Raw genomic sequence first — 26,179 nt, forward strand, 5'->3', positions numbered from 1 at the left:
ACTGAACACCACTCAGTCAGTCTGTTGACCTCATCTCTGTAGTCCGACTCATCCCCCCTTGAGATGAGTCCAACCACTGTGGTGTCATCCGCGAACTTTATGATGGTGTTTGAGAGATGGGTAGGGGAGCAGTCGGAGAGCGTAAACAGGAGGGGACTCAAAACACATCCTTGTGGAGACCCGGTGCTGAGTGTGATGGTGCTGGACCGGTGGGGGCCGAGTCTGACAGACTTAGTCTTAAAGTTAACAACAGGTCCAGAAAGGGCTGTGCAATATGACAAATCTCATATCCTGATTTAAGACATGTATCGTCCTGACGATATAAATCACAAAAATGTAACATTTTCTGTAAATTCTGTGAATCTCGGGCAGCTCGACTTGTGTGAAGTGTTTCCAGCTGGCGTCCTTTACCTGGAGTCGAGTGTTTTAACAGATCATGAAACTATATTTTTAGACAAAAGTTGTAACGGCCGACATTTTCTTTCAAAGTTTGAGTCTAAGGGTTTTTTTTGGGGTTTTTTTTAGCACCTGACGGCTTTTGCTTCTCATCCATAAACTCTCTGCATTCTTTCACGTGATTCAGTTTCTTTTGAAAAGTCTCAACAGGATCGTGAGCTTTATTGTGAAAGGTTTACGTCAAAAAAAAGCAGAGCCACGCGATGGTTTTACTGTCGTTGTTGCTAACGACAACACGTAAAAACAGGCGCTTGTCCGTCCGTAGTGTGGTTATATTAAATATAAGAGAACTTTAAGAAATGAATATAGCCGCTACAGTGACCATCAAAACGATGAAAAACTATTGCCGTAAACAGTTTGTTTCGTGGTGTCGTAAAATAAACGATAGCTGTTTTTATATCGTCATCCGATATATATCATTGTATCGAACAGCCCTAAGTCCAGAGGTAACAATGAGCCAATGCCCAAAACAGGAATGATTTCACACAACGGTGGGGAACTCCAGGCCTCGGGGCCGGTGTCCTGCAGGTTTTAGATCTCAGCCTGGGTCAACACACCTGAATCAAATGAGTTCATTCCCAGGCCTCTGGAGAACTTCATGTTGAGGAGGTCATTTAGCCATTTAAATCAGCTGTGTTGCCTGGAGTTCGTCACCACTGATTTTACAGGTCGAGGCCACTGACATTTATTTTTTGACCAGTTCAACATTTGGCTCAGATCAGTATGCCTAACAGGAGACATCTGGACCCAAGATAGCACATCAATACATGCTGATGCCAGAAGGTTTGCTGTTCCCAGCACCATCTGAAGAGAGTGAGAGGAGAAATGACCTCCACCAGAATGTTCCTGACCAAACAATCAGAAACAGACCTGCGGGTGGCTGGAGGGTAGGGCTGCCACGATTTGTCGACTAGTCACGATTACGTCGACTATCAAAATCGTCGACGACTGATTTAATAGTCGACGCGTCGTTTGAAGCTTTGTAAGATCACAAAAGACGCAGGAATAAGTGGCAGGATTTAAGAGTGTAATAACGGACTGAAACAGAAGATGGCAGCACTGCATGTACAAGGATGCCAGCTGCCGTTAAACCCCGAAGAAGAAGAAGCAGAAGCAGCTGTGTCCCAGAATTCATAGCGCGGCCCAGCGCAGTTTCCAACAATGGCGGCAGCTAGTTAGTTTTAATGTTACTCTTATTATTCTTTCTGGGTCACAAAATAAACGTTTAACATATTTTCAGGTGAGAATGTAGCTGTGTAAACCTCAAATATCTGCTCAGTTTATCAGGACACCACATATTTTCAAAAGTGCTCCGACGTTTTCGGAGACGTCTGTTACCCACTAGCTCGATAGCGAGCCGGGGGCTAGGTCACTAGCGCCGTGAGAACACCGGACTCCCCGCAAATCGTTTTCAAACCAACCGCCATCTTTCGCTACTCAGGTTAAATATATATGAGTCACTTAGATAACTTAAAATGTTATTGTTTGGCTTTTTTTTTTAGTATTTTATTTGTTCCTGAGTAAATCAGTTTGAGATTAAAGTTTTTACACAGCTGAATAAACGTCAAGCAGACAACTGATTATCAGAAGTGTGAGATGCTCGAGAATTTACTCCGGTGTCCTGTTATATTTTAGATAGCAAGGAGTTTATTAAACTTCACCGAAACAATCTGCAAATTTCATTAAAATTTAATAAACTATCATCTTGTCTTTATTTTTAGTTAGCACAGACCTTAAAAGCTGTAAGCTAATGACAGTTACATAAGAGCAGATGCTGCTGGTGCAATAAGCTGTAGTTTTACGTCCAATGGATGATGATCTGATTAGTCGACTAATCGTAAAAATAATCGGTGACTAGTCGACTATCAAAATAATCGTTTGTGGCAGCCCTACTGGAGGGTATACCAGAACCGGTTGTTTCTTTGATTTTTCTGATGAGGATAAGACATGAGCCTCAGTGGTTTGGAGAAAATCCAAAATAACTTTTTAAAACTAATTCCAGATGTATGCTGTACCGTGACACGACATTCATGGTTAGAGCCTGGTCAGTTCTCAGTGTAATAGTTTTACTACATTTTCCTTCACTGGACAGTGAAGTCAGTGTTGGTGGGAGCGAGTCCGAGTTAAAGCGGCTCACGTTCTGTATATTAATACTTGATTTTGTTTTTGCGAGATGTTCTGATGAAATGTGAAATCTCAATATTAATAGTGAAGAAAACAGTCCAAAAAAGCCCCAAACCATCTTGTAAGACATTTGTTTTATTAACCGTGTCATCTAAAAACGATTGCGCACACATACGATTAAAAACCTCGGCTGCGGTTCCCGTCAGAGCCGAACTCATGACTTGGTTAGCTCCATGAGTCCATGCAGGATGCTCTTCTGTCCATAGCGTACTTGCAGCGCCTTCCACTGCCTGCAGCTCAGTCCCGCGAGTGCCGCCTTATCCTCCATTAACGCCCGGTCGACATCCATGACTTTTTCCTCGTCCTCTCCGTCTCCGTAGGACCTCAATGTCAGATGGGCCGCCTCATAAATCAGTCGTTTCCATGAAGCCTTTAACTCGGAAAGACCCTCGTTGGAAAGCGCCAGGGATATCTTCTCATCATCCTCGTCGTCTTCTTCCCATCCTTCGTTGTCTTTAAACTCTGAAAGCTCCTCCTTTGACATGCACAGCACCTGAAAACAAAGTCAATCAGCAAACAATCTTATCTCAAACGGCGCTGCTTCAAGTGTTTGTCCCGACTGTTGTCATAAGTAAAAACAGACGATAACTAGCGCTGTTTTTACGTGCTCCCTCACCTTGAGCGCCGTATAGAGCTCTGTGTCTGTAAGGCAGCCTTGTTTACCAAAGACAAAGGCTGCTTCCTCTTCCGTCATCTGACACAACACCCCCCACTGCTCCTCAACCAGCTGCCGGTCCAGATCCGACTGAGCACCTGGGAGGGAAAATGAGGGATGTCGTTCACACCGTCACGTCACAACGCTTTGAAACAAAGCTGTTATCGTTGTTATCGTTCACCTCGTGCGGCAGCTTCGTAGACTTTAGCGACGGGGATGTCGGCAGTGTCGTTGCTGTTGCTGGAACACGGCTCGGTGAAGCCGTACATGTGAAGCAGCTGCCAGTTGGCCATCTGCCCGTACGTGTTAAACACCTCCTGGCCTTTATGAATAGGGCGCACGCAGACCATCTTCAAGCTATCCTGAAAAAATGTTGCGCAAATTCATTGTTCAAAACTAAAATTTGGAAACACAGCGACTCTATTCTACGCTTTCCTGATGAGTTCATGACCACAATCCCTCGTTTCAAGCTAATTTTATACATCATGGCCACATTACTGTCCAAGCATACACAGACAGGTGCTGTACGAGTGTTTCGCCACCTCTTGCTTGTCTTGGACATCAAAAACTAATGGGGGGCATCACGCTGGCTTCTCCCATTTTTTATCTACAGTATATGATTTTCAAAGGTGCAAAGCTGCCACAACAGATGTGTCTCCTCACTTGTGTGAACTCCAGATTAGCATTGTGATTGGACACATGGTTAAGCATGTCAGCCATGGGAACCATCATTGGTGGGTTGGGAGGCTTCTCCTCATCCTCATCGTCGTCATCCTCATCTTGTGGCTCTTGGAAACTGCAGACGAATGGAGAGACGGGATGGGAAAGAAGAAACAAACACACATACTCGTGCCCTGCTGTAACTGTCTTATGTATTTATGCATGCTAACCTGTAGGCCATGACAAAGGCCACAAGCTGTGTGTACAAGTCCAGAGTGTGTGTGCCAGGGTTCCAGAGGTCAGGATGTCTGGTCATGAATGGCAGGACCACATCTGTGTACTCCCGCTGGATGTTAGCCAGGTCCCTGTCCACTGCCTCCGGCACACCTGTTCCCTTCAAGAGGCTGCCTCTCTCCTCTTTAGACCTGAAAGGATGGACAGCTCAAATGTTTTCCTCCTCTTTCCCATAAGAGAGGAAATAAAATATTAATTTAACACTATTTCATGTACGGTAGTATAATTTAGAAAGACTAAACAAAGATACAGTCACTTTCTTTCAATAATTACCTGCAGGGTAATTATTGAAATAAGATCAGGCCAATTAAACAAACGCAAATTAGCGGCTCAAAAATTGGCACGTGCAGTTAGGAAGGACAGACATTTGGACCTGATGTGTGTGGCTCAGAGAAAATCTTTAGCAAAAAAAGAAATTACATGGACATTGCTCTGTGTGCTCACTGCTGAGAAGAGACGTTTTAATTACACCGATCTCTGTGCAGAAATGTGACTAAGCTCAGTTTCAACAAAATATTAGAAGAACAGAAAGGAAAGGGATTCTGCTCTTTCATTAAGTGAGCTATTTAAACAGGTTTGGAAACAAATAACACAACTCCAGCGAGCACGCCGATGTACGCGCCATCGTACCAGGGAAGTAACACCACACCTCTGGATAGGATGGGAGCCGAAGCGTGTTCCTCACCAGAACATGGGATGATCCAGTGTTTTGAAGTCTGTCCACAAAGAGAGGTAGGCTTTCCAGTGGGACTGTGAGGATGTGTATTCATACAGCAGAGCCAGCAGCAGGGGAACCCAACCCGACGAGCTCTGCAGAGTCGACTGCTCTGTGAAGGAAAAGGGAGAAAGTTACAAACTGAGGGATGCAGGCAGGCAGCATCTTTGCAGCGTTGCACGTCACCTTTTTCCAGCAAGGTAGAAACTTTGGTTGTTCCCTGATGGAGGAGAGCTGATCTGGGGATGGTGAACAAAACCTCCCCGTCCTCTATGTCATCCTTGGCCAGCATCCCGTACTCGGCCACGGTCCCCTCTTTACTCACGCACACCTACAGGTACAAACGTCAGTCCTAAACCAGGTCTTAGTGCTGACTAAGAAGCTGTAAATGCAGTCGCACGACGCCGTAACAAACCTTACTGCTGAGCTCCAGGCCGACTCCGTCACACCACTGTAAAAAGCTCTGCAGAGGGCTCAGCTCTGAGCCATCCTCCACCTGTCAGCGCAGAAACATCAGCAATACGAACAGGCACGTGTTATCTAATGCTATCGTGCACGTGGTTTCACGCGCTTCTAAAACGAAGCCACGTGATTACAGTTAGAAGAAGGTAACTGTGTTCCTTGCATCAATGCTAAGTGATAAAGTGAGCTGAATGGCGGCACGTTTTAAGTAGCAGATCACGATCGACTGCGTAAACCCAGCGTGTGCACCACAGCATGTTACACGTACACAGAAACACGCGGCGTCGTGTTTGCTGCTTAAAAACAAACCGGATCAAACTGTTACCTTGGCTCGTTTCGCTCTTGCTGCCATCCCGCAGAAGTACACTCGAAGCTAACTCGAGCATGCGCACTGTGAAACATGTGCAGGTTAAGTTTGGCCCTCGCGGTGACTCGTAGTACGAGAAGTGCGGAAGTGAGAGGCTTTTTTTTTTTTTTTTTTAAATACTTTAATTAAATTTATGCACATATTACAATCTCTCGTTGGGAGACAACATTTATGCAACAACATCTTGAAAAGGTTGAATAAGAAATCAAACGAAAAAAAAACAAAACAAACAAAAAAAACAAAACAAAACAAAAAAAACACATATATACATATACATAAATATATGAAGGCCATTTTTATGACATATAACAGTTTCCTTTCTGCGAACACTTTAACATACATGTGGCTTACTTAGTACACCAAAAACACAATCATTAAAAGGATAGAGATTGAGTCCCATTGTCGCATATCAAAGCAGCCTCTTTACATGAATCCCTCAGTAATTCTAAAGATGACAAAAAAGATTTTAATTCAATTTTCAATACAGTTAGGGAAGGTCTTTTACTTTTCCATTTGCATTTGTGTATGTGGTATTTGCCCATAATTATCACCACCTTGTGTAGCATGGACAGTTCCTTAGATGGATCACCATTATTATATAAAACTTGTGTTAGAGTCAGTGGGGTCATCCCATCTATTCTTATACTCAACCAGTCTACTAGATCTTGCCAAAAGTCAGTTGTTACTGAGCAGGAAAAAAACAAATGATCAATACTTTCCGCATTTTGTGAACAAAATCCACATGGCTCTACCTCAAACCCAAACCTTTTTTTAAGCATTTCAGCTGCTGGGTAATATCCATTAATTATTTTAAATTGCATTTCTTTGACTTTGGGGGGGATAGGCCATTTTAAAAAGTGCGTATATTTGTTCGTTATTTTAACATTACTCCCTTTTAGTTTTGTGTTACTGTTAAAGTCGTGAAATAATTTGTTTTTAAATATCTTGTTCATGGTTTTATTATTACAGTTTTTATCCGTCAAAGGAATCTGGTTTAGATGTAAAGAAGGTAGACTAATTTGTGCCTTAGAGTAATACAAATAACCTTGAATCAAACTCAACAGAGGTAAGGGGATTGCCTTACAAACCTTGTCATATTCTCTAAGGGAACACTGAATGTTAAACTTCGCATTAAAAACACCCACTGAGAGAAACTGACCCCTTTCATCAAGTAAGTCTGTTATAAAGATTATGTTTTTTTCAAACCACTCTTTAATAAACAATGACTTCTTATTAATTGTAATTGTTCTGTTATTCCACAAGGTGGAGCAATGTGGTGAAAAGTTATGGGCAAACACCATCTTCCAATAAGACAAGACCTGCTTATGATATTCTGACAGTTTCACAGGCAACTTCAATATATCAAAACCACATTTCAGGAGAAAATCCAACCCTCCCACCTTTTTGAAAATATTTTTTGGGATATGGAACCATATGGAGTCAGGTTTCAAGAGGAAGGCTTTTATCCAGTTTATTTTAAAAACTTCAACCATTGATTGAAAATCAATTGACTTTATACCACCTTTAGCGTAATCTTTGACAAGTTGTGATTTTTTAATGTAATGTGTTTTATTGCGCCAAATGAATTGATAGATTATAGAGTTAATCTTTTAAATACTTTTCGGGGTAATGTATAGTGAGTATGCTGGATAAACCATCTTTGAGACGCCCTCTGATTTGGATAATAGATTGCATCCAAAAATTGTAATATCTCTCGTCAACCAATGATTTAGTGTTTTGGACATGCCATCAATTTTGTCTTTTAGGTTTTTTGATTCTCTAGTGTTGATGTCTTTGTTTAAATAGATGCCTAGATACTTAACTTCATTTTTCACTGGAATCGTCCTCATGCTATTTTCCAAACAATCATAAAGTGGCAAAAGTTCACACTTCTGGGTGGCTGTAGCTCAGGTGGTAGAGCAGGTCATCTACTGATCGGAAGGTTGGTGGTTCGATTCCCGGCTTCCCCTAGTCTGCATGCCAAATATCCTTGGGCAAGATACTAACCCGAAATTGCTCTCCGATGCGTTCATCGGAGTATGAATGTGTGTGAATGTCAGTTGTGCTTGTGCGAATGGGTGAATGCACAAGTTGTGTAAAGCGCTTTGAGTGCTCAGAAGAGTGGAAAAGCGCTATATAAGAACTAGTCCATTTACCATTTAGGTTCAGACACAAGCCTGAAGCTTTAGAAAAAATTGAAATGACATTCAATGCTTTCTCGAGTATTGATTTATCCTTTAAAAATATTACTGTGTCATCTGCAAACTGACTTATTTTCAGTTCAATATCAAAAATGTTTATTCCTTCGATGTCTGAATGGTTCACAATGAGGTAAGCCATTAATTGAGTGCAAAGAATAAATAATTTTGGAGAAATTGGGCAACCCTGTCGAATTCCACAGAATATGTCTATCCTAGATGTTATGCCTGGATTGAGTGAAACATAACTATAAATTTGTTTGTAGAACAGTTTGATCACTTTGCAAAATTTGTTTCCAAATCCAAAAAGTTCTAAAGATCTAAATAAAAAATTATGGTCTATTGAATCAAATGCCTTAAAAAAGTCAATAAATAGTATTAAACTTTCTGAATTAATAAAGGATCGATAGTCAATCATATCTAATATTCATCTTATGTTATTATGAATCTGCCTTCCTTTAATAAACGCTGATTGGCACTCATCAATCAATTTGGTTAAGACGCTTTTAAGCCTATTTGCATATACTAAGGCTAATAATTTGTAGTCGTTACATAAAAGTGTTATGGGTCTCCAATTGTCTAGCATTTGTAAATCTTTGTTTGGTTTGGGTAATAAGGTTATTAATCCTGTTTTCATTGTTGGGGATAGTTCTTCATTTTTTAAACAATCCAAAAAGCCATTAAATAACAAATCTTTAATGTCTTGCCAAAAGGTTTTATAAAATTCAATCGTTAAACCATCAATTCCAGGAGATTTTCCATTTTTCATTTGTTTTAGAGCTGTATCTAATTCGGATATTTTCAAATCTTCTTCTAACCATGTTTTATCATCCTCTTCCAATTTTTTAACCTGATCTTTAATCATATCAAAAAAGATATCTGCATTTTCTTTTTCAGTTCTTGATTTATACAGATTACTATAGAACATGTTAATTTCCTCACTTATTTTGTTTGGTTCCTCAATTATAGTACCATCCTTACTCAATTTAGTTATTTTTTTTCTTTGTTTGTCTACGCTTCTCTAGACTATAGAAATAAGATGAATTTTTTTTTCTCCATGCTCAATCCACTTGGCTCTAGACCTTACATATGCTCCTTTAGCTTTAATCAAGTACACCTCATCTAGCTTATTTTGTAAAGATTGTAAGCGTTCTGACTCTTCCGCAGTCATACAGGGTTTACCACATAATAAATGAATTTGTTCAATTAGATTTTTCTGTTCACATACGCGTAGGGCAGACACTTTCTTTCCCGTTTCTATAGCTAATTGTTTCACATTATATTTAAACCATTCCCATTTACTGACATTAGTCATGCTCATATTGTTAATTTCTGATTTAAGTTCTTTAACTTGTTTACAGAAGTCTTCGTTTTGTAATAAACTATTGTTAAATTTCCATATGTTGTCAGATCTTTGTTGTTTACGTAGAGATAATAAGAGACTTATCAGACAATGATCAGTAAGTGGGGTTGACTGGGTCTCACATTTCGTAACATATGATGATACTGTTTGGGAGACAAGCCAATAATCTAATCTTGAACATACGTTTTTATTTGATGGACTAAACCAAGTATATTTCTTCGTATTTGGGTTTGTCATCCTCCAATAATCGATCATATTAGTTGTCGTACAAAAGTCACAAATAATGCTATCGTGTTCTGGTTGATTTCCTCTTTGTGGTTGTCTGTCAAGCCATGAGTTAGGAGCCAGGTTAAAATCGCCTCCAGTTATCACCTGGGTAGAACCATATGTAGTACTCCACTTTGCAATTAATTTACTTAAGTTAGACATCATATTTCTATTTAGCGACCTGTTATTGTATCCATACACGTTAATAAGAATAATTTTCTGTTCACAGACTTCTACCAACACCATGATCCAATGCCCCATTCCGTCGCTTTTATGATCAATAACTCTCCCTGCAAATTTGTTGAATAAGATCATAACTCCTGCTGAGTGAGTAGTACCATGTGAATAAAGAATACTATCTCCCCATTGATGTTTCCAAAATGTTTCCTCTTCCTTACCAGAATGTGTTTCTTGTAAAAACAAAATGTTTGCCTTAAGTTCCTTGCAGAATAAGAACATGGCCTTACGTTTGACATTGTTTTTTAAGCCTCGAACATTTAAGGAACTTAATAGAACAGCCATCTATAAGATAAAGAAAAAACAAAAACACAAGAACAAAATACAAAACAAGAACAGTAACGGCTTCCTTGGCACTTACTAGAAGAAAAAAAAAAGTGCTTGAAGCAGGAATAAGCCTAGTGTCCTACCTATGTAATCATAACAGTACTCCGACCCTATCACAGTACTACCTCTTTATATATGCGGCAATTTTAGCTCTGGATAGCCCACGTTTAACTACGACTTTGCTTTTTGACCCTCTCCTATTTTTTATTTGTGTATTTTTAACAGATATGTATATATAAACATATATATACACATACATACCCACATTTTATGGTTAACTTGTAGTGACTTCTTCAAGTGCATCTCACAGATCGATCCTTTTACCGTCTATTATTGCATAACCCTCCTTTAGGAATGCTCTTTTGCCGTTGTTTCGAGCTTCCTGCACCTTGGGCCACAGCTTGATCCGAGCTTCACGGTCTTCTTTGGAGAAGTCTTCTTTAAATTTTATGTTCAGTTCTTTGCAGACCCTGGCCTCTTTGGATTTCCTCCATACTTCATCCCTTGCCGTCCTCATGCTGAACTGTATGATGATTGGTCTTGGCACCTTGTTGCTCACTGCATTGTCTTTCTTCCCCAGTCGGTGTACTGTATCAACCATGAGCTGCAGTTTTTCCACTGATACAGGAACCACTCTTGTTAGAATGCCGATCACTGTTTCACGTGTATTCTCGTTGTCCTTCTCTGTCAGACCCAAAATTCTGAGGTCCCATCTTCTGCGGTAACGTGCACTCTCCCGACAGCTCTCCTTTAATTCTTTGTTTTCCTTCATCAGCGACTCCACCTTCGTCTTCAGCTTGTCAATTTCCTCTCTGTTTTTTTGGGTCGCCTGTGTATTTACTTCAATGCGTTGTTCGAAGGCTTCCAACTTCTTTTCAAGCGAATCAAACCTTTCCTCGCATCTCTTTGTGAAGCCAAGTAAAACTTCATATACATTCTCGATGCTCACCTGCTTCTCAGTTATTTTGCTTTTCATTTTTTTGGGATTGGGACTTGGTAACGGAGTGTGGTCACCTATGGGTCTTCCGATCTCTTTCTGAAGTTCCATCTCTTCTATATCTTCATCCTCACATGCTTCCCGCATAGCAGCAAGGTTGTAATCATGGTCGGAGAGGCTACCTGTTAGCTTGGGGTTAGCCATTTTTATCGCTCTAAGTTTATCTTTGTGTCTGCCTGAAGGTCTGTCAAAGTAACTTCCAGGGGGTTTCGCTTGCGTTCTACTTCCTTTGGAGTAACAGTTTGTCAGTAAAGTATTTTACAGGACATCAAAATCACGTTTCTTAATCAGACCCGCAGATTGTACAACCGCTTATTCCGCCATCTTTCTCTCCCCCGCGCTGCCCAGGTTGCCTAGTGTAACAGTGGCTGTCTCCCAATTCAGGGTCTGCAGCCTTAAAGTACGCATTTCAAGGCCGATTATGTCACAGCGGCGCGCCGAAGGCTGTCCCAATCCAAAGGCTGCTGTCACTATCACTACCCGAGGCGGGGGAGAGAAAGATGGCGGACCGTTACCAAGTCCCAATCCCAAAAAAATGAAAAGCAAAATAACTGAGAAGCAGGTGAGCATCGAGAATGTATATGAAGTTTTACTTGGCTTCACAAAGAGATGCGAGGAAAGGTTTGATTCGCTTGAAAAGAAGTTGGAAGCCTTCGAACAACGCATTGAAGTAAATACACAGGCGACCCAAAAAAACAGAGAGGAAATTGACAAGCTGACGACGAAGGTGGAGTCGCTGATGAAGGAAAACAAAGAATTAAAGGAGAGCTGTCGGGAGAGTGCACGTTACCGCAGAAGATGGGACCTCAGAATTTTGGGTCTGACAGAGAAGGACAACGAGAATACACGTGAAACAGTGATCGGCATTCTAACAAGAGTGGTTCCTGTATCAGTGGAAAAACTGCAGCTCATGGTTGATACAGTACACCGACTGGGGAAGAAAGACAATGCAGTGAGCAACAAGGTGCCAAGACCAATCATCATACAGTTCAGCATGAGGACGGCAAGGGATGAAGTATGGAGGAAATCCAAAGAGGCCAGGGTCTGCAAAGAACTGAACATAAAATTTAAAGAAGACTTCTCCAAAGAAGACCGTGAAGCTCGGATCAAGCTGTGGCCCAAGGTGCAGGAAGCTCGAAACAACGGCAAAAGAGCATTCCTAAAGGAGGGTTATGCAATAATAGACGGTAAAAGGATCGATCTGTGAGATGCACTTGAAGAAGTCACTACAAGTTAACCATAAAATGTGGGTATGTATGTGTGTATATATATGTTTATATATACATATCTGTTAAAAATACACAAATAAAAAATAGGAGAGGGTCAAAAAGCAAAGCCGTAGTTAAACGTGGGCTATCCAGAGCTAAAATTGCCGCATATATAAAGAGGTAGTACTGTGATAGGGTCGGAGTACTGTTATGATTACATAGGTAGGACACTAGGCTTATTCCTGCTTCAAGCACTTTTTTTTTCTTCTAGTAAGTGCCAAGGAAGCCGTTACTGTTCTTGTTTTGTATTTTGTTCTTGCGTTTTTGTTTTTTCTTTATCTTATAGATGGCTGTTCTATTAAGTTCCTTAAATGTTCGAGGCTTAAAAAACAATGTCAAACGTAAGGCCATGTTCTTATTCTGCAAGGAAATTTAGGCAAACATTTTGTTTTTACAAGAAACACATTCTGGTAAGGAAGAGGAAACATTTTGGAAACATCAATGGGGAGATAGTATTCTTTATTCACATGGTACTACTCACTCAGCAGGAGTTATGATCTTATTCAACAAATTTGCAGGGAGAGTTATTGATCATAAAAGCGACGGAATGGGGCATTGGATCATGGTGTTGGTAGAAGTCTGTGAACAGAAAATTATTCTTATTAACGTGTATGGATACAATAACAGGTCGCTAAATAGAAATATGATGTCTAACTTAAGTAAATTAATTGCAAAGTGGAGTACTACATATGGTTCTACCCAGGTGATAACTGGAGGCGATTTTAACCTGGCTCCTAACTCATGGCTTGACAGACAACCACAAAGAGGAAATCAACCAGAACACGATAGCATTATTTGTGACTTTTGTACGACAACCAATATGATCGATTATTGGAGGATGACAAACCCAAATACGAAGAAATATACTTGGTTTAGTCCATCAAATAAAAACGTATGTTCAAGATTAGATTATTGGCTTGTCTCCCAAACAGTATCATCATATGTTACGAAATGTGAGACCCAGTCAACCCCACTTACTGATCATTGTCTGATAAGTCTCTTATTATCTCTACGTAAACAACAAAGATCTGACAACATATGGAAATTTAACAATAGTTTATTACAAAACGAAGACTTCTGTAAACAAGTTAAAGAACTTAAATCAGAAATTAACAATATGAGCATGACTAATGTCAGTAAATGGGAATGGTTTAAATATAATGTGAAACAATTAGCTATAGAAACGGGAAAGAAAGTGTCTGCCCTACGCGTATGTGAACAGAAAAATCTAATTGAACAAATTCATTTATTATGTGGTAAACCCTGTATGACTGCGGAAGAGTCAGAACGCTTACAATCTTTACAAAATAAGCTAGATGAGGTGTACTTGATTAAAGCTAAAGGAGCATATGTAAGGTCTAGAGCCAAGTGGATTGAGCATGGAGAAAAAAAAATTCATCTTATTTCTATAGTCTAGAGAAGCGTAGACAAACTAAATTGAGTAAGGATGGTACTATAATTGAGGAACCAAACAAAATAAGTGAGGAAATTAACATGTTCTATAGTAATCTGTATAAATCAAGAACTGAAAAAGAAAATCCAGATATCTTTTTTGATATGATTAAAGATCAGGTTAAAAAATTGGAAGAGGATGATAAAACATGGTTAGAAGAAGATTTGAAAATATCCGAATTAGATACAGCTCTAAAACAAATGAAAAATGGAAAATCGCCTGGAATTGATGGTTTAACGATTGAATTTTATAAAACCTTTTGGCAAGACATTAAAGATTTGTTATTTAATGGCTTTTTGGATTGTTTAAAAAATGAAGAACTATCCCCAACAATGAAAACAGGATTAATAACCTTATTACCCAAACCAAACAAAGATTTACAAATGCTAGACAATTGGAGACCCATAACACTTTTATGTAACGACTACAAATTATTAGCCTTAGTATATGCAAATAGGCTTAAAAGCGTCTTAACCAAATTGATTGATGAGTGCCAATCAGCGTTTATTAAAGGAAGGCAGATTCATAATAACATAAGATTAATATTAGATATGATTGACTATCGATCCTTTATTAATTCAGAAAGTTTAATACTATTTATTGACTTTTTTAAAGCATTTGATTCAATAGACCATAATTTTTTATTTAGATCTTTAGAACTTTTTGGATTTGGAAACAAATTTTGCAAAGTGATCAAACTGTTCTACAAGCAAATTTATAGTTATGTTTCACTCAATCCAGGCATAACATCTAGGATAGACATATTCTGTGGAATTCGACAGGGTTGCCCAATTTCTCCAAAATTATTTATTCTTTGCACTCAATTAATGGCTTACCTCATTGTGAACCATTCAGACATCGAAGGAATAAACATTTTTGATATTGAACTGAAAATAAGTCAGTTTGCAGATGACACAGTAATATTTTTAAAGGATAAATCAATACTCGAGAAAGCATTGAATGTCATTTCAATTTTTTCTAAAGCTTCAGGCTTGTGTCTGAACCTAAAGAAGTGTGAACTTTTGCCACTTTATGATTGTTTGGAAAATAGCATGAGGACGATTCCAGTGAAAAATGAAGTCAAGTATCTAGGCATCTATTTAGACAAAGACATCAACACTAGAGAATCAAAAAACCTAAAAGACAAAATTGATGGCATGTCCAAAACACTAAATCATTGGTTGACGAGAGATATTACAATTTTTGGACGCAATCTATTATCCAAATCAGAGGGCGTCTCAAAGATGGTTTATCTAGCATACTCACTATACATTACCCCGAAAAGCATTAAAAAGATTAACTCTATAATCTATCAATTCATTTGGCGCAATAAAACACATTACATTAAAAAATCACAACTTGTCAAAGATTACGCTAAAGGTGGTATAAAGTCAATTGATTTTCAATCAATGGTTGGAGTATTTAAAATAAACTGGATAAAAGCCTTCCTCTTGAAACCTGACTCCATATGGTTCCATATCCCAAAAAATATTTTCAAAAAGGTGGGAGGGTTGGATTTTCTCCTGAAATGTGGTTTTGATATATTGAAGTTGCCTGTGAAACTGTCAGAATATCATAAGCAGGTCTTGTCTTATTGGAAGATGGTGTTTGCCCATAACTTTTCACCACATTGCTCCACCTTGTGGAATAACAGAACAATTACAATTAATAAGAAGTCATTGTTTATTAAAGAGTGGTTTGAAAAAAACATAATCTTTATAACAGACTTACTTGATGAAAGGGGTCAGTTTCTCTCAGTGGGCGTTTTTAATGCGAAGTTTAACATTCAGTGTTCCCTTAGAGAATATGACAAGGTTTGTAAGGCAATCCCCTTACCTCTGTTGAGTTTGATTCAAGGTTATTTGTATTACTCTAAGGCACAAATTAGTCTACCTTCTTTACATCTAAACCAGATTCCTTTGACGGATAAAAACTGTAATAATAAAACCATGAACAAGATATTTAAAAACAAATTATTTCACGACTTTAACAGTAACACAAAACTAAAAGGGAGTAATGTTAAAATAACGAACAAATATACGCACTTTTTAAAATGGCCTATCCCCCCCAAAGTCAAAGAAATGCAATTTAAAATAATTAATGGATATTACCCAGCAGCTGAAATGCTTAAAAAGAGGTTTGGGTTTGAGGTAGAGCCATGTGGATTTTGTTCACAAAATGCGGAAAGTATTGATCATTTGTTTTTTTCCTGCTCAGTAACAACTGACTTTTGGCAAGATCTAGTAGACTGGTTGAGTATAAGAATAGATGGGATGACCCCACTGACTCTAACACAAGTTTTATATAATAATGGTGATCCATCTAAGGAACTGTCCATGCTACACAAGGTGGTGATAATTATGGGCAAATACCACATACACAAATGCAAATGGAAAAGTAAAAGACCTTCCCTAACTGTATTGAAAATTGAATTAAAATCTTTTTTGTCATCTTTAGAATTACTGAGGGATTCATGTAAAGAGGCTGCTTTGATATGCGACAATGGGACTCAATCTCTATCCTTTTAATGATTGTGTTTTTGGTGTACTAAGTAAGCCACATGTATGTTAAAGTGTTCGCAGAAAGGAAACTGTTATATGTCATAAAAATGGCCTTCATATATTTATGTATATGTATATATGTGTTTTTTTTTGTTTTGTTTTTTTTGTTTGTTTTGTTTTTTTTCGTTTGATTTCTTATTCAACCTTTTCAAGATGTTGTTGCACAAATGTTGTCTCCCAACGAGAGATTGTAATATGTGCATAAATTTAATTAAAGTATTTAAAAAAAAAAAAAAAAAAAAAAAAAAAAAAAAAAAACCTATCACTACCCGATCCGTACCGGAAACCCGATCGGTACCCCGCATGCGCGAAAGGTTTCTACTTCCGGTCGTAGCGTTTTACGATAGTTACAGGTCAGAGTATTTGTTAAGATGTTAAGAATAACAAGTATATCTTAAAATGTTTGCAACAATGAAGCATTTCAGTACAATGTGGACAAAAACGAAAAATAAAAAGAAAGTTACGAATCAGGACTCTCCGATCCTTACTGCGCATGTGTAAAGTCTGACCGTACAAATCGGGTCTACCCGATCCGTACCGCGCATGTGCAGATGTTTTCTTCTTCTTCTGTTCGTTTAATGGCAGTGTACTCCCCAGTGTACGAGGATACCGCCACCTGCTGACCGAGCGAATAAACCCTATTATAAACTGAATTAGCGTCATTACAAACGTGTGTTAAATCTGATTTAGCGATAGCCGAGTGTGCTTATGCTTGTCTGTGAGGAGAGGATTGTTGGAATAGTGATGATGATGTCAATTGTCAGTTAACACTTCATCTGGCTGATGAATCTACACGTGAGATATTACGAAGTCTGCATTATTAACTCTGTAATTAGGCGCCATTCTTCTTATTTTACGGCGCTGTTGCTCAATCGGGGAACGCTCTCTGTTGAGGAGAAAAGCATGAATTTCTTTGTATACGGATTATCCATTGTTTAAATGTCCCGGGCAGTCGAAAAGGAGGCAGGGCTGTTGAGAAATGCTAGGAGCTAACTGGGGGCTAACCGTATCATTCAAATATATTGAATGTCGCAATGTTGGCAAAGAGAGGAAGTGGCGTAAGATTTGCGCATGCGGGGTACCGATCGGGTAGTGACAGCTGCTCGAAATGCAGCCCTGAAATGCATCCTTCATTTCCCTGAATTTTAAGGCTGTGGCAGTGTAGACTTCGTGGCCCAACGTATCCCAGAATGCATAGCGCAGCGATGGGTGTGGATAAATTTGCAAAAAAAAACGGCGGATGAGAGGCATGTGGCCAACAGTAATGTTTTAATGTTCTTCGTTATTAAACATTTGCACATAAATAAGTGACATAATATTCAGTACTTACTTAAAGTTTACTCTTCGGGCACAACTCATCCACCGTTTTTTCCGGCAAAGTTATCCAGACTAGTGATGGTAAATTTGATTCTTTTTACTGAGTCGAGTGTTAATGAGTCACTCACCGAAGTGAATCGGGTGTTTTGAGTCACTGAGTCAGTTGATCAGAGAGTGCAAAAATTTTACATTTTCACTCAAACTTAATTTGTTTCCCTTTTCATGTAAATCCCACTGCTAAGATGAATGATTAAAAAAAAAAAACTACTATTTTATAGAGAAAAAAAGAGCAAAAACATTTCTAAAATTAAGCAATTTCCTATCAAAATTCCGTAATAAACATTTATTTTGTTTATTTGTATTTTATTAGTATTTTCCTTAAGTGTGTCAAATATATATTTTCTCATCTAAATGTCCACTGTGCGTTCAGCCAGGGGGCGGTAATGCGCCTTAACATTGGTTGCCAACCAAGAAGAAGAAGAAGAAGCTGTGAGCCAGGAGGGAGGGGGTGAGTGAGTGATTCGTTCGTTCGCTCTATGATTCAGCACAGGAGGGAGGGGGTGAGCGAGTCCTTTTTTTTTTTTTTTTTTTTTTTTTTTTTTCCAAAATCTTTATTTAAACATCAGTACAATACAAAATGGAATTAAGCAGTATTACAATAATGGTGATGTACTTACAGAAGAATTGTATGCATAGATAAACAAATACAAGAACAGCATTCAAAAACAACAATAGAAACATGCTAGGGGGAAAGTAACTAATCAAGCCAAAGAACAAAGTGATTGAAAGATCTTGATTTTTTCACAAACACCAATAGTTTTTATAGCTTTTGGGTTAGTGGAGTTCTTAATAGAGTTAAGATACTGTACAAGTTCAAAGGAGAATACATAGAAAGAGGGATGTCTTCCTAAATATTTGGACTTGTGAATATGAAATTTAGCCATTAAAAGTAACAAGTTAATCATATATCTGTTATCAAAATTGAATTGTTTTTGATTTTTGTGCAGACCAAACAAAACATATTTCCAAAACAGTACAAATCCTTTAAATATATTTTCTGAAATAAAAACACATAAGCTCTGCCAAAAATCTTGTACAAGGTTACAAAACCAAAAAAGATGTGTAGTAGATTCCTTGGAAGTTTTACAAAAGCTACAGCTTGTATCAATGTCTAATTTGAATTTGCTTTGAAGATAATCTTTAGAAGGATAAATTCTGTGTATGGGTGAGCGAGTCCTGAGTGATTCGCTCGTTCTATGATTCAGCACAGGAGGGAGGGGGTGAGTGAGTCCTGAGTGATTCGCTCGTTCTATGATTCAGCACAGGAGGGAGGGGGTGAGCGAGTCCTGAGTGATTCGCTTACGCTTACGATTCAGCACAGGAAGGGAGGGGGTGAGTAGCTCAAATGTGTTGTTAGCATGTTAGCAGCGCGATGCTACTCTGAACCGAAGAGCTATTTTCTTGATGTGAGCTTCTACTCAGGGTTTTTTCTTCCAGTTCAGAGCGGAAATGCTTTTGTTACGAAACTGGCTGTTGTTTCCCCCCCCCCCCCCCCCCCCACAATTTTAATTATAAGCTAGATATATTTCTACTAATGGAATTAGTTTGCTAACAGCAACAGGGTTGAGTCAGTGAGTCAGTTGGGCTTGTGAATCATGATTCACGAGTCAGTAAAGTGATTCTTGAGTATTGAACGATTCGTTCACAAATCGAACATCACTAATCCACACCCACCGCCGCGCTATGCATTCTGGGATATGTTGGGCCACGAAGTCTACACCGCCACGTCCTTAAAATTCAGGGAAATGAAGGATGCATTTGAGGGCCGCATTTCGAGCAGCCTTCGAATTGGGACAGCCTTTGTCGCTTCGACGTAATCGGCCTTAAAGTGCGGCCTTTAAGGCTGCAGACCCCGAATTGGGATACAGCCCCTGTGCACGACAAAATGCTAACTTCCTGTTTTAAGACCGGCTGTAGGGTTGTACATTTCCGGTGTTCCAGACGCTCTTGGATTAACTGGATTTGGTCGAACAGGTGTGCGGCAGACTTGCGTTTCAGGAGCTGCTACCGACAAACCAGCAAAAAAACGCCAAATGTGTCATCTGTGACACTTGTGAGGTTGTCTCAAACACACTCCGTCAGTCTTGATGCTGTTGAACAACAAAATGTTTAAAACTGTCGCGAGTTTACCTGGTGATTGTCTCATGCACGACGCGATGGCGAAAACAGCAAACAATTAACACCACGCCGATGTTGTTCACAGGACAGAAAGAGTAAACGAGTCGTTCCCTCGCATGTTTTATTTCTCCGATTTCAGCGTTTTTGCTTCACAACTACAGCGTGCAGTTTACTTTGTGCACTAACATGGACTCGAGTCAACCAGCGCCACCTCTGGCCAAGTGCCACAGCCTACAGCCAGATCAACCTGTGACACACATCTGCACCACATTTGAATTCGTTTCAGGCACAACACATTTGTACCTTTCAATTGTGTCTGTTTGTGCGTCATGCAAATAAACCTTTGAAATGAATGAAATGATATCATGTGTCTATTTTTGGCCCACATTTGTAAAAAATTCCAAATTATATACACAAAGTCATAGGAATCACCACCCCTGTTCATTATGATTTTAATATTTTTGCCCATAAGAAAAACGTCTTGAACAAATATGACACATCAATATTTCATTAGTGTTGTCACATCACATCCTGTAAGCATAGTCTGCCTGTCTCTTTTCTCTGCAAACGAACATTTTAGAGGTGGTAGTTCTATACAGTCTGTATAAGTGTGGTTAATCCAAAAAACATTTGTAAGGAGATGGCAGTTACTGTGAATTTACAGCAGTTACCAAGTGATTAGTAATAAACAGTCTCCAAAACTTGCATATGATCTTCAATTTGGAACCCATCTACTGACTATCACATAGCATAGTTGATCTGGCTGTAGTCTGGGAACACTCACCACCAATGTTCCCTAAGCTGCCACGTGCGCAATTGCGCACTGCTGGCACGGTCTCTGCGCACAGAAAATCTGCGTTGCCCACAAAAAAAATCTAACCTGAATTGAAATTAAAATTAATACTGATGATTAATACTGAGGTTGTTTGGTTTCCCCGATGTATGAATCCTGGCAATCCTCCTGCACTTAACAGCGCACACTATGTTACTCTGTTTGTGTCGGGGACCCGATCCTTGGGGTGGACCAGTTTTTGCCGCAGCGTGTTTTGGGGTTTAAAAGCCACAGAGACCTGATGTTTAGAAAAAATGCGTCTCAGCTGCTCCGATACTCCTGACACGTACGGGATCACTACAGGTTTTCACTTAGGCAGCGGTTGTTCTTCTCTCCTGGATCGGCTGGAGCTTTCTTTAGGAGCCTTCCCAGCTTTGTGGGGATAACCACATTTACTCAGGGCCTTCTTGATGTTCTTCTGCTTCCCTGGCTGCTGTGTCAGTGGGGATGGTGTTCGCTCTGTGTTGTAGCGTCCTGATGACGCCCAGTTTGTGCTCCAGTGGATGATGAGAGTCAAACCTTAAATACTGATCCGTATGTGCAGGTTTACGGTACACGTCAGCTTTTAGATGTCCCCCATTACTGATGGAAATCTCACAGTCTAAGAAGGCTAACCTGCCACTGTTCATATCCTTCCTGGTGAATTTGATGAGTTAATGTGATCCGTGAAATGTGGAACGTCCTGAGATTTGATTTTCACCCAGGTGTCATCCACATATCTGAACCAATGACTTGGTGGTGTTCCAGGGTAGGTACTCATGGCCATTGATCAGTGGTCTTTGATCAGTGGGTTTTGGGTGTGGTTGTTGATCAATGGTCATGAGAATTTGCATAATTAAGATTAAGGAACTGACCAGTCATTATGCAAATGTACTGTTTATAAGATTGAAACCTGCAGTCAGCTGAGACTGAAGACGTCACTTGGATGAGGGATGAAACGTTTCTCCCACAAAACGCTACGTCCAGATGCACAGAATCAACCTTTGGAGATTTACTTACCTGGATGACTGAGCATGCATCAAGACAAGGGAACTCTATATACAAATACTGAGAAATTTCAACCCTTTCTCTCTTTTGCTCTGAGGTGCGAGGGAAAAATATCGATAAGTCGATGAACATCATCTACAGACATATTCGGTAAATGCCCAAGACATCTTGAGAAATGTAAATCGCCGCTTGATTCGTCCATTTGGTTGACCTTTTTTTTGGAAAACCCGACCGTAAACAAGACGCGAATATCACACTGGAAACGAAGCCCTACAGGAGTTTCCCCACCGGAAGTAGCATATGCTAAGGTGCACATAGTCTATACAGTGGGAAATCCACTCAGCGACTTATTGAATCGTTCTTTATGTAGGTCTCCAATGTCTTAAGAAATTAAAAAACAATAAAGAAAAACTTTACCAGCAGAAGATTATGTTGGAATAGATTCTCATGTCACAGCACCATAAAGGTTTCATTTTGCTTGTTGGGCTATAGGGCAGCAATTCTCAAAGTGTGTGGCATGCCTCACTGGTGGGGCACAAATTACCGGAAAAGTCATGTGGAACAAATGTTTGTTTCCTAAAAAGCCGAGAACATGACATCACCTCTTCACTCTTCTTTCTCTCTCACACACAAACCTTCATACAACATGTGACTTTTTGCACAATACAAAGTCTTTTGCAAATTTCTATTGTACTCTTGTTCCTGCACTGTCTTGTGTCTGTCTCGTTCTGTTCTGTCCGGTGCTGCACCATTTTTGTTTATGCATTTTTTGCATTTTTTGCACATTGCACATGTGGTCCTGTTTTGATTGTCTGCTATATGTAATATGTAGCACCATGGTCTTGCAGGAACGTTGACCACTTCCTGTTTATTCTTTCTACCTTTTGTTAACATCATAGTCAGTTTTACTAATACTTCCACGTGTACTATTGTGAAAAACAAACACTACAGGATATATAATATATGATCTGCAATAATGGATACCATGCACATCAAAGATAAAGTCTTTGACTTCTTTTGTTAAGAACGTTTAAAAGTTTGGAGTCTTCTCTCACCCCCATTTTCTGCGACCTGCTGGAGCGGGGGGGCTAGGAGGAGGAGTTGGCCGTCCGACTGCGGTCTGGAGTGTGGGGCCTCCCTGCTGCTGCGGAGTCGGGGCGGTCTGCCTCCCCCCACCGCAGGGAAAAGGGTAACACCACCTGGGTCTGGGTGCAGTTCCCCCCTCCAGGGGCGGGGGCACCTAGACCCGGTTTGTAGAGTACGCTTGGGGAGTGTGATCGTGTGTACAGCGTCTCTTTATGTCTGTCTCCACGTTGGTTGAGTGTGGAGTAAGTGCATATGAGAGCATGAGGGTGGGAATGGATGTTTGTATCTGTGTGTGCCTGTATGTCTGTGTCTATATGTCAGGTTGGGTATCAGACGCCACCTCTCTGGGGACATCTCAGGCCCTCCAAGGTTTGGAGGCCTATCTCCACCCACCACCACTTCCCCTGCCAGTGGCGGACTCCCTCAGGTGTCAGTGCGTTGGTGGTTCTTTGTGTCTGGGGGTGGGCGTCCGGGTACACACCGGCTCACTCCTTGGCGGCCGCTTATCGGGGCCTGGAGCCTGGGGCTCGCTCGGGCCACTTCGGAGGTGGGGTGCCCCCGGCCTCTCGGCCTGGGGCTCGGTCACTCAGGCACGGCTGGCTGCCGGCGGAGCTCACGGGCGCGTCACTGCAACTCCCCCTGGCTTCTGCTCCGCGGCTGCTGGGCGAGCCCTCATCTGGGACTCTCCTCAGCTCTTACTGGGACAGTGGCGCGGCTGCCCCTCTGTTGGTCTTCCTTGGTCTCTTGTGTTCTGGGGGCCTCTGGATGTCTGGAGTTTTGATCTCCTCCATACCTGCTTCATGCCCTGGAGGACGGGGCTGTGGCCCCCCCACACTCTCTAGCAGATTGTTACATGGAGAAACCTTTGGAATACAAGCATGCTGATCCACACAGGTATGCTCACAGGTGTACACACGGGTATTCACAGACGCGGACTACACCTTTCTTGGCTGCTGCCTCAAAGCACATTGTACGCTGTCTATCTTGCGTGCTGCACAATATCGTTTATTATTTAGTATCTACTGATATTTACTGCTAGCTAGTTTATTGTGATGGTGCCGTTTTTTTTATTATGTTGCTCTTTGTTGTTTGCTTTCTCTTCTGTTTTTTTTCTCCATACAGGTGATCCAGGTGTTTTGTTTTTTTTGTTTGTTTTTTTCTTTCTTTCTTCCCCCCCTTCTCACCGTCTCTTCCCACCTTTGGTTTTCTTTCTCTCCCTCTCTTTCTTTCATTCTTTCTCCCTGTCCTATCCCCCAGTCATGTCTGTCCCGTTTGTAGCAACTGAAAATAAAATAAATTCATAATTATAATAAAGGTCAATCCAATGGGCCAATATGGCAAGGCCATGATGATCCACTTGGTAAAATAAATCCGCTTGGCATCTTTCTTGGCCTTAAGACAACAATTCTGATGCTAAAGATCCAAACGGGACACACAAAAAAAAGAAAGAAAGAAAAAAAAAAAAAAAAAAAAAAAAGAACGTTTAAAAGTTCAAGTTGAAGATATCACATTTTTCACCACCAGAGGGCGGTGCTGCACTGGATGAAGCAGTGAGGACAAAATGCCACAACTTTGCACACAAGTATATGTCAGAAGTCCAGATGTGAGCCGCTGCTTTCTGTGGCTCGTTGGTCTAGGGGTATGATTCTCGCTTAGGGTGCGAGAGGTCCCGGGTTCAAATCCCGGACGAGCCCTAAGTTTTAATCAATTCAGTTAAAATGGATTATTTGAGAATAGAAACATGACTTTCTTGCAACTTTTCAAATGGACAAAGACACAAAAGAGTCTGCTGCCTGTGAACTGAACTCCTGTAAAAAGCTGTACTCAAAATGAGATGTTTGAAGACAAACGCTATCAAAGCAAGTATAGTAAGTGACTGCACATGAACTGTCAAGTCAAGAATTACCGCACTATCAAACTGACAGCTTGTCTTGTGACAGTGCGTTAATCAGAATGCATCAAGAAATTTCTCTTTACTCGGTAAATAAGTGTTTTGTTTAAATAGCAAGCAAGCAATTTATTTATATAGCACTTTCAGATCAGCCCCAAGCTGAACACAAAGTGCTGTACACTTGACATGCCAAACATGATACATTAAACAAGTTAAAAAAAATAAATAATATAAAATAGAGAAATATTTTTAAAAAATAAGATGACAATTAAAATAACATTTAAAGTAATAAAATTGGCACAAATAGCAAAAACAATAATAAAATTGAATAAAATGATAATTAGAATTGCATTTAAAACAATAAAAATCATGGCATTAGATTAAAACAATAAAATCAGGGTCAGACTGTGTCATAAGCCAAGGAGTAAAAATGGGTTTTAAGACGTGTTTTAAAAGTGGACAGTGAGGGGGCCTCTCTAATGTGCTGGGGCAGAGAAGGCCCCGCCCCCTCCGAGCTTCCTCTTGGACCTGGGTACCTCCAGGAGCAGCTTGTCAGCTGACTTGAGAGACCTGGGGGTGAGTAAGGATGAAGAAGCTCAGAGAGGTAAATTGGGGCAAGACCGTTTAAACATTTAAAAACAAACATGAGAATTGGATATTAAAATCTCCCACAATAAGAACATGATCGTAGTTGGGTATAATCCCAGCTAGAAATTCTGAAAAGTCATTTACAGGGAGTCCGACACAGCGGCCTCAGATTGTGGAGGACAGGGGTCACGGAGGAGCGGCGCGCCATCCTGGCAGACCACGGGGATGAGGCAGGAATCCACAGGGGTGTATTCCTGTCCCTTAAAAACTTTTTAATGTTTTTTGTATAATTACGTTTGTGCAACTGAAGAAATAAATGCTGTTTTTACACATCTCTAGTGAAAAAGGTACATAGATACCATAAAAATGCTACAGCATATAGTGGGGGCGTCTGTTAACGAGATGAAGACTTATAACGTTTTCCACCAGCAGAGGGTGGTGTTGTACTGGATGAAGCAGTGAGGACCAAATGCCACATCACAACTTTGCAGGATTCAGACACAAGTATATGTCAGAAGTCCAGATGTGAGCTATTGTGTCCTGTGGCTCGTTGGTCTAGGGGTATGATTCTCGCTTAGGGTGCGAGAGGTCCCGGGTTCAAATCCCGGACGAGCCCTAAGTTTTAATCAATTCAGTTAAAATGGATTATTTGAGAATAGAAACATGACTTTCTTGCAACTTTTCAAATGGACAAAGACACAAAAGAGTCTGCTGCCTGTGAACTGAACTCCTGTAAAAAGCTGTACTCAAAATGAGATGTTTGAAGACAAACGCTATCAAAGCAAGTATAGTAAGTGACTGCACATGAACTGTCAAGTCATCTGTCAACTGTCAAG

The 26,179-nt window shown here is 40.2% G+C and overlaps 1 protein-coding gene and 2 non-coding genes across 3 annotated transcripts; 2 read left to right on the forward strand and 1 right to left on the reverse strand.

Moving 5' to 3' along the window:
- Positions 1-2,695: 2,695 nt before the first annotated feature.
- setd6 (SET domain containing 6, protein lysine methyltransferase) lies at positions 2,696-5,832 on the reverse strand. Its single transcript, XM_085461101.1, has 9 exons — positions 5,752-5,832; positions 5,380-5,460; positions 5,151-5,295; positions 4,935-5,076; positions 4,186-4,380; positions 3,959-4,091; positions 3,477-3,657; positions 3,257-3,393; positions 2,696-3,133 (listed from the first exon to the last, which is right to left on the reverse strand). The coding sequence occupies exons 1-9, from the start codon at positions 5,776-5,778 to the stop codon at positions 2,795-2,797; spliced, it is 1,380 nt and encodes a 459-aa protein (XP_085317227.1). The 5' UTR covers positions 5,779-5,832; the 3' UTR covers positions 2,696-2,794.
- Positions 5,833-24,486: 18,654 nt separating this feature from the next.
- trnap-agg (transfer RNA proline (anticodon AGG)) lies at positions 24,487-24,558 on the forward strand. The gene has a single exon. It is a non-coding gene; the product is annotated as a tRNA-Pro (tRNA).
- Positions 24,559-25,887: 1,329 nt separating this feature from the next.
- Positions 25,888-25,959, forward strand: trnap-agg (transfer RNA proline (anticodon AGG)). The gene has a single exon. It is a non-coding gene; the product is annotated as a tRNA-Pro (tRNA).
- Positions 25,960-26,179: the final 220 nt, after the last annotated feature.

This window comes from Copadichromis virginalis, linkage group LG7 (genome assembly GCF_057382275.1).
Source record: "Copadichromis virginalis isolate Kocher_CV1m ecotype Utaka linkage group LG7, C_Virginalis_male_GT1.1, whole genome shotgun sequence".
NCBI lineage: Eukaryota > Metazoa > Chordata > Actinopteri > Cichliformes > Cichlidae > Copadichromis > Copadichromis virginalis.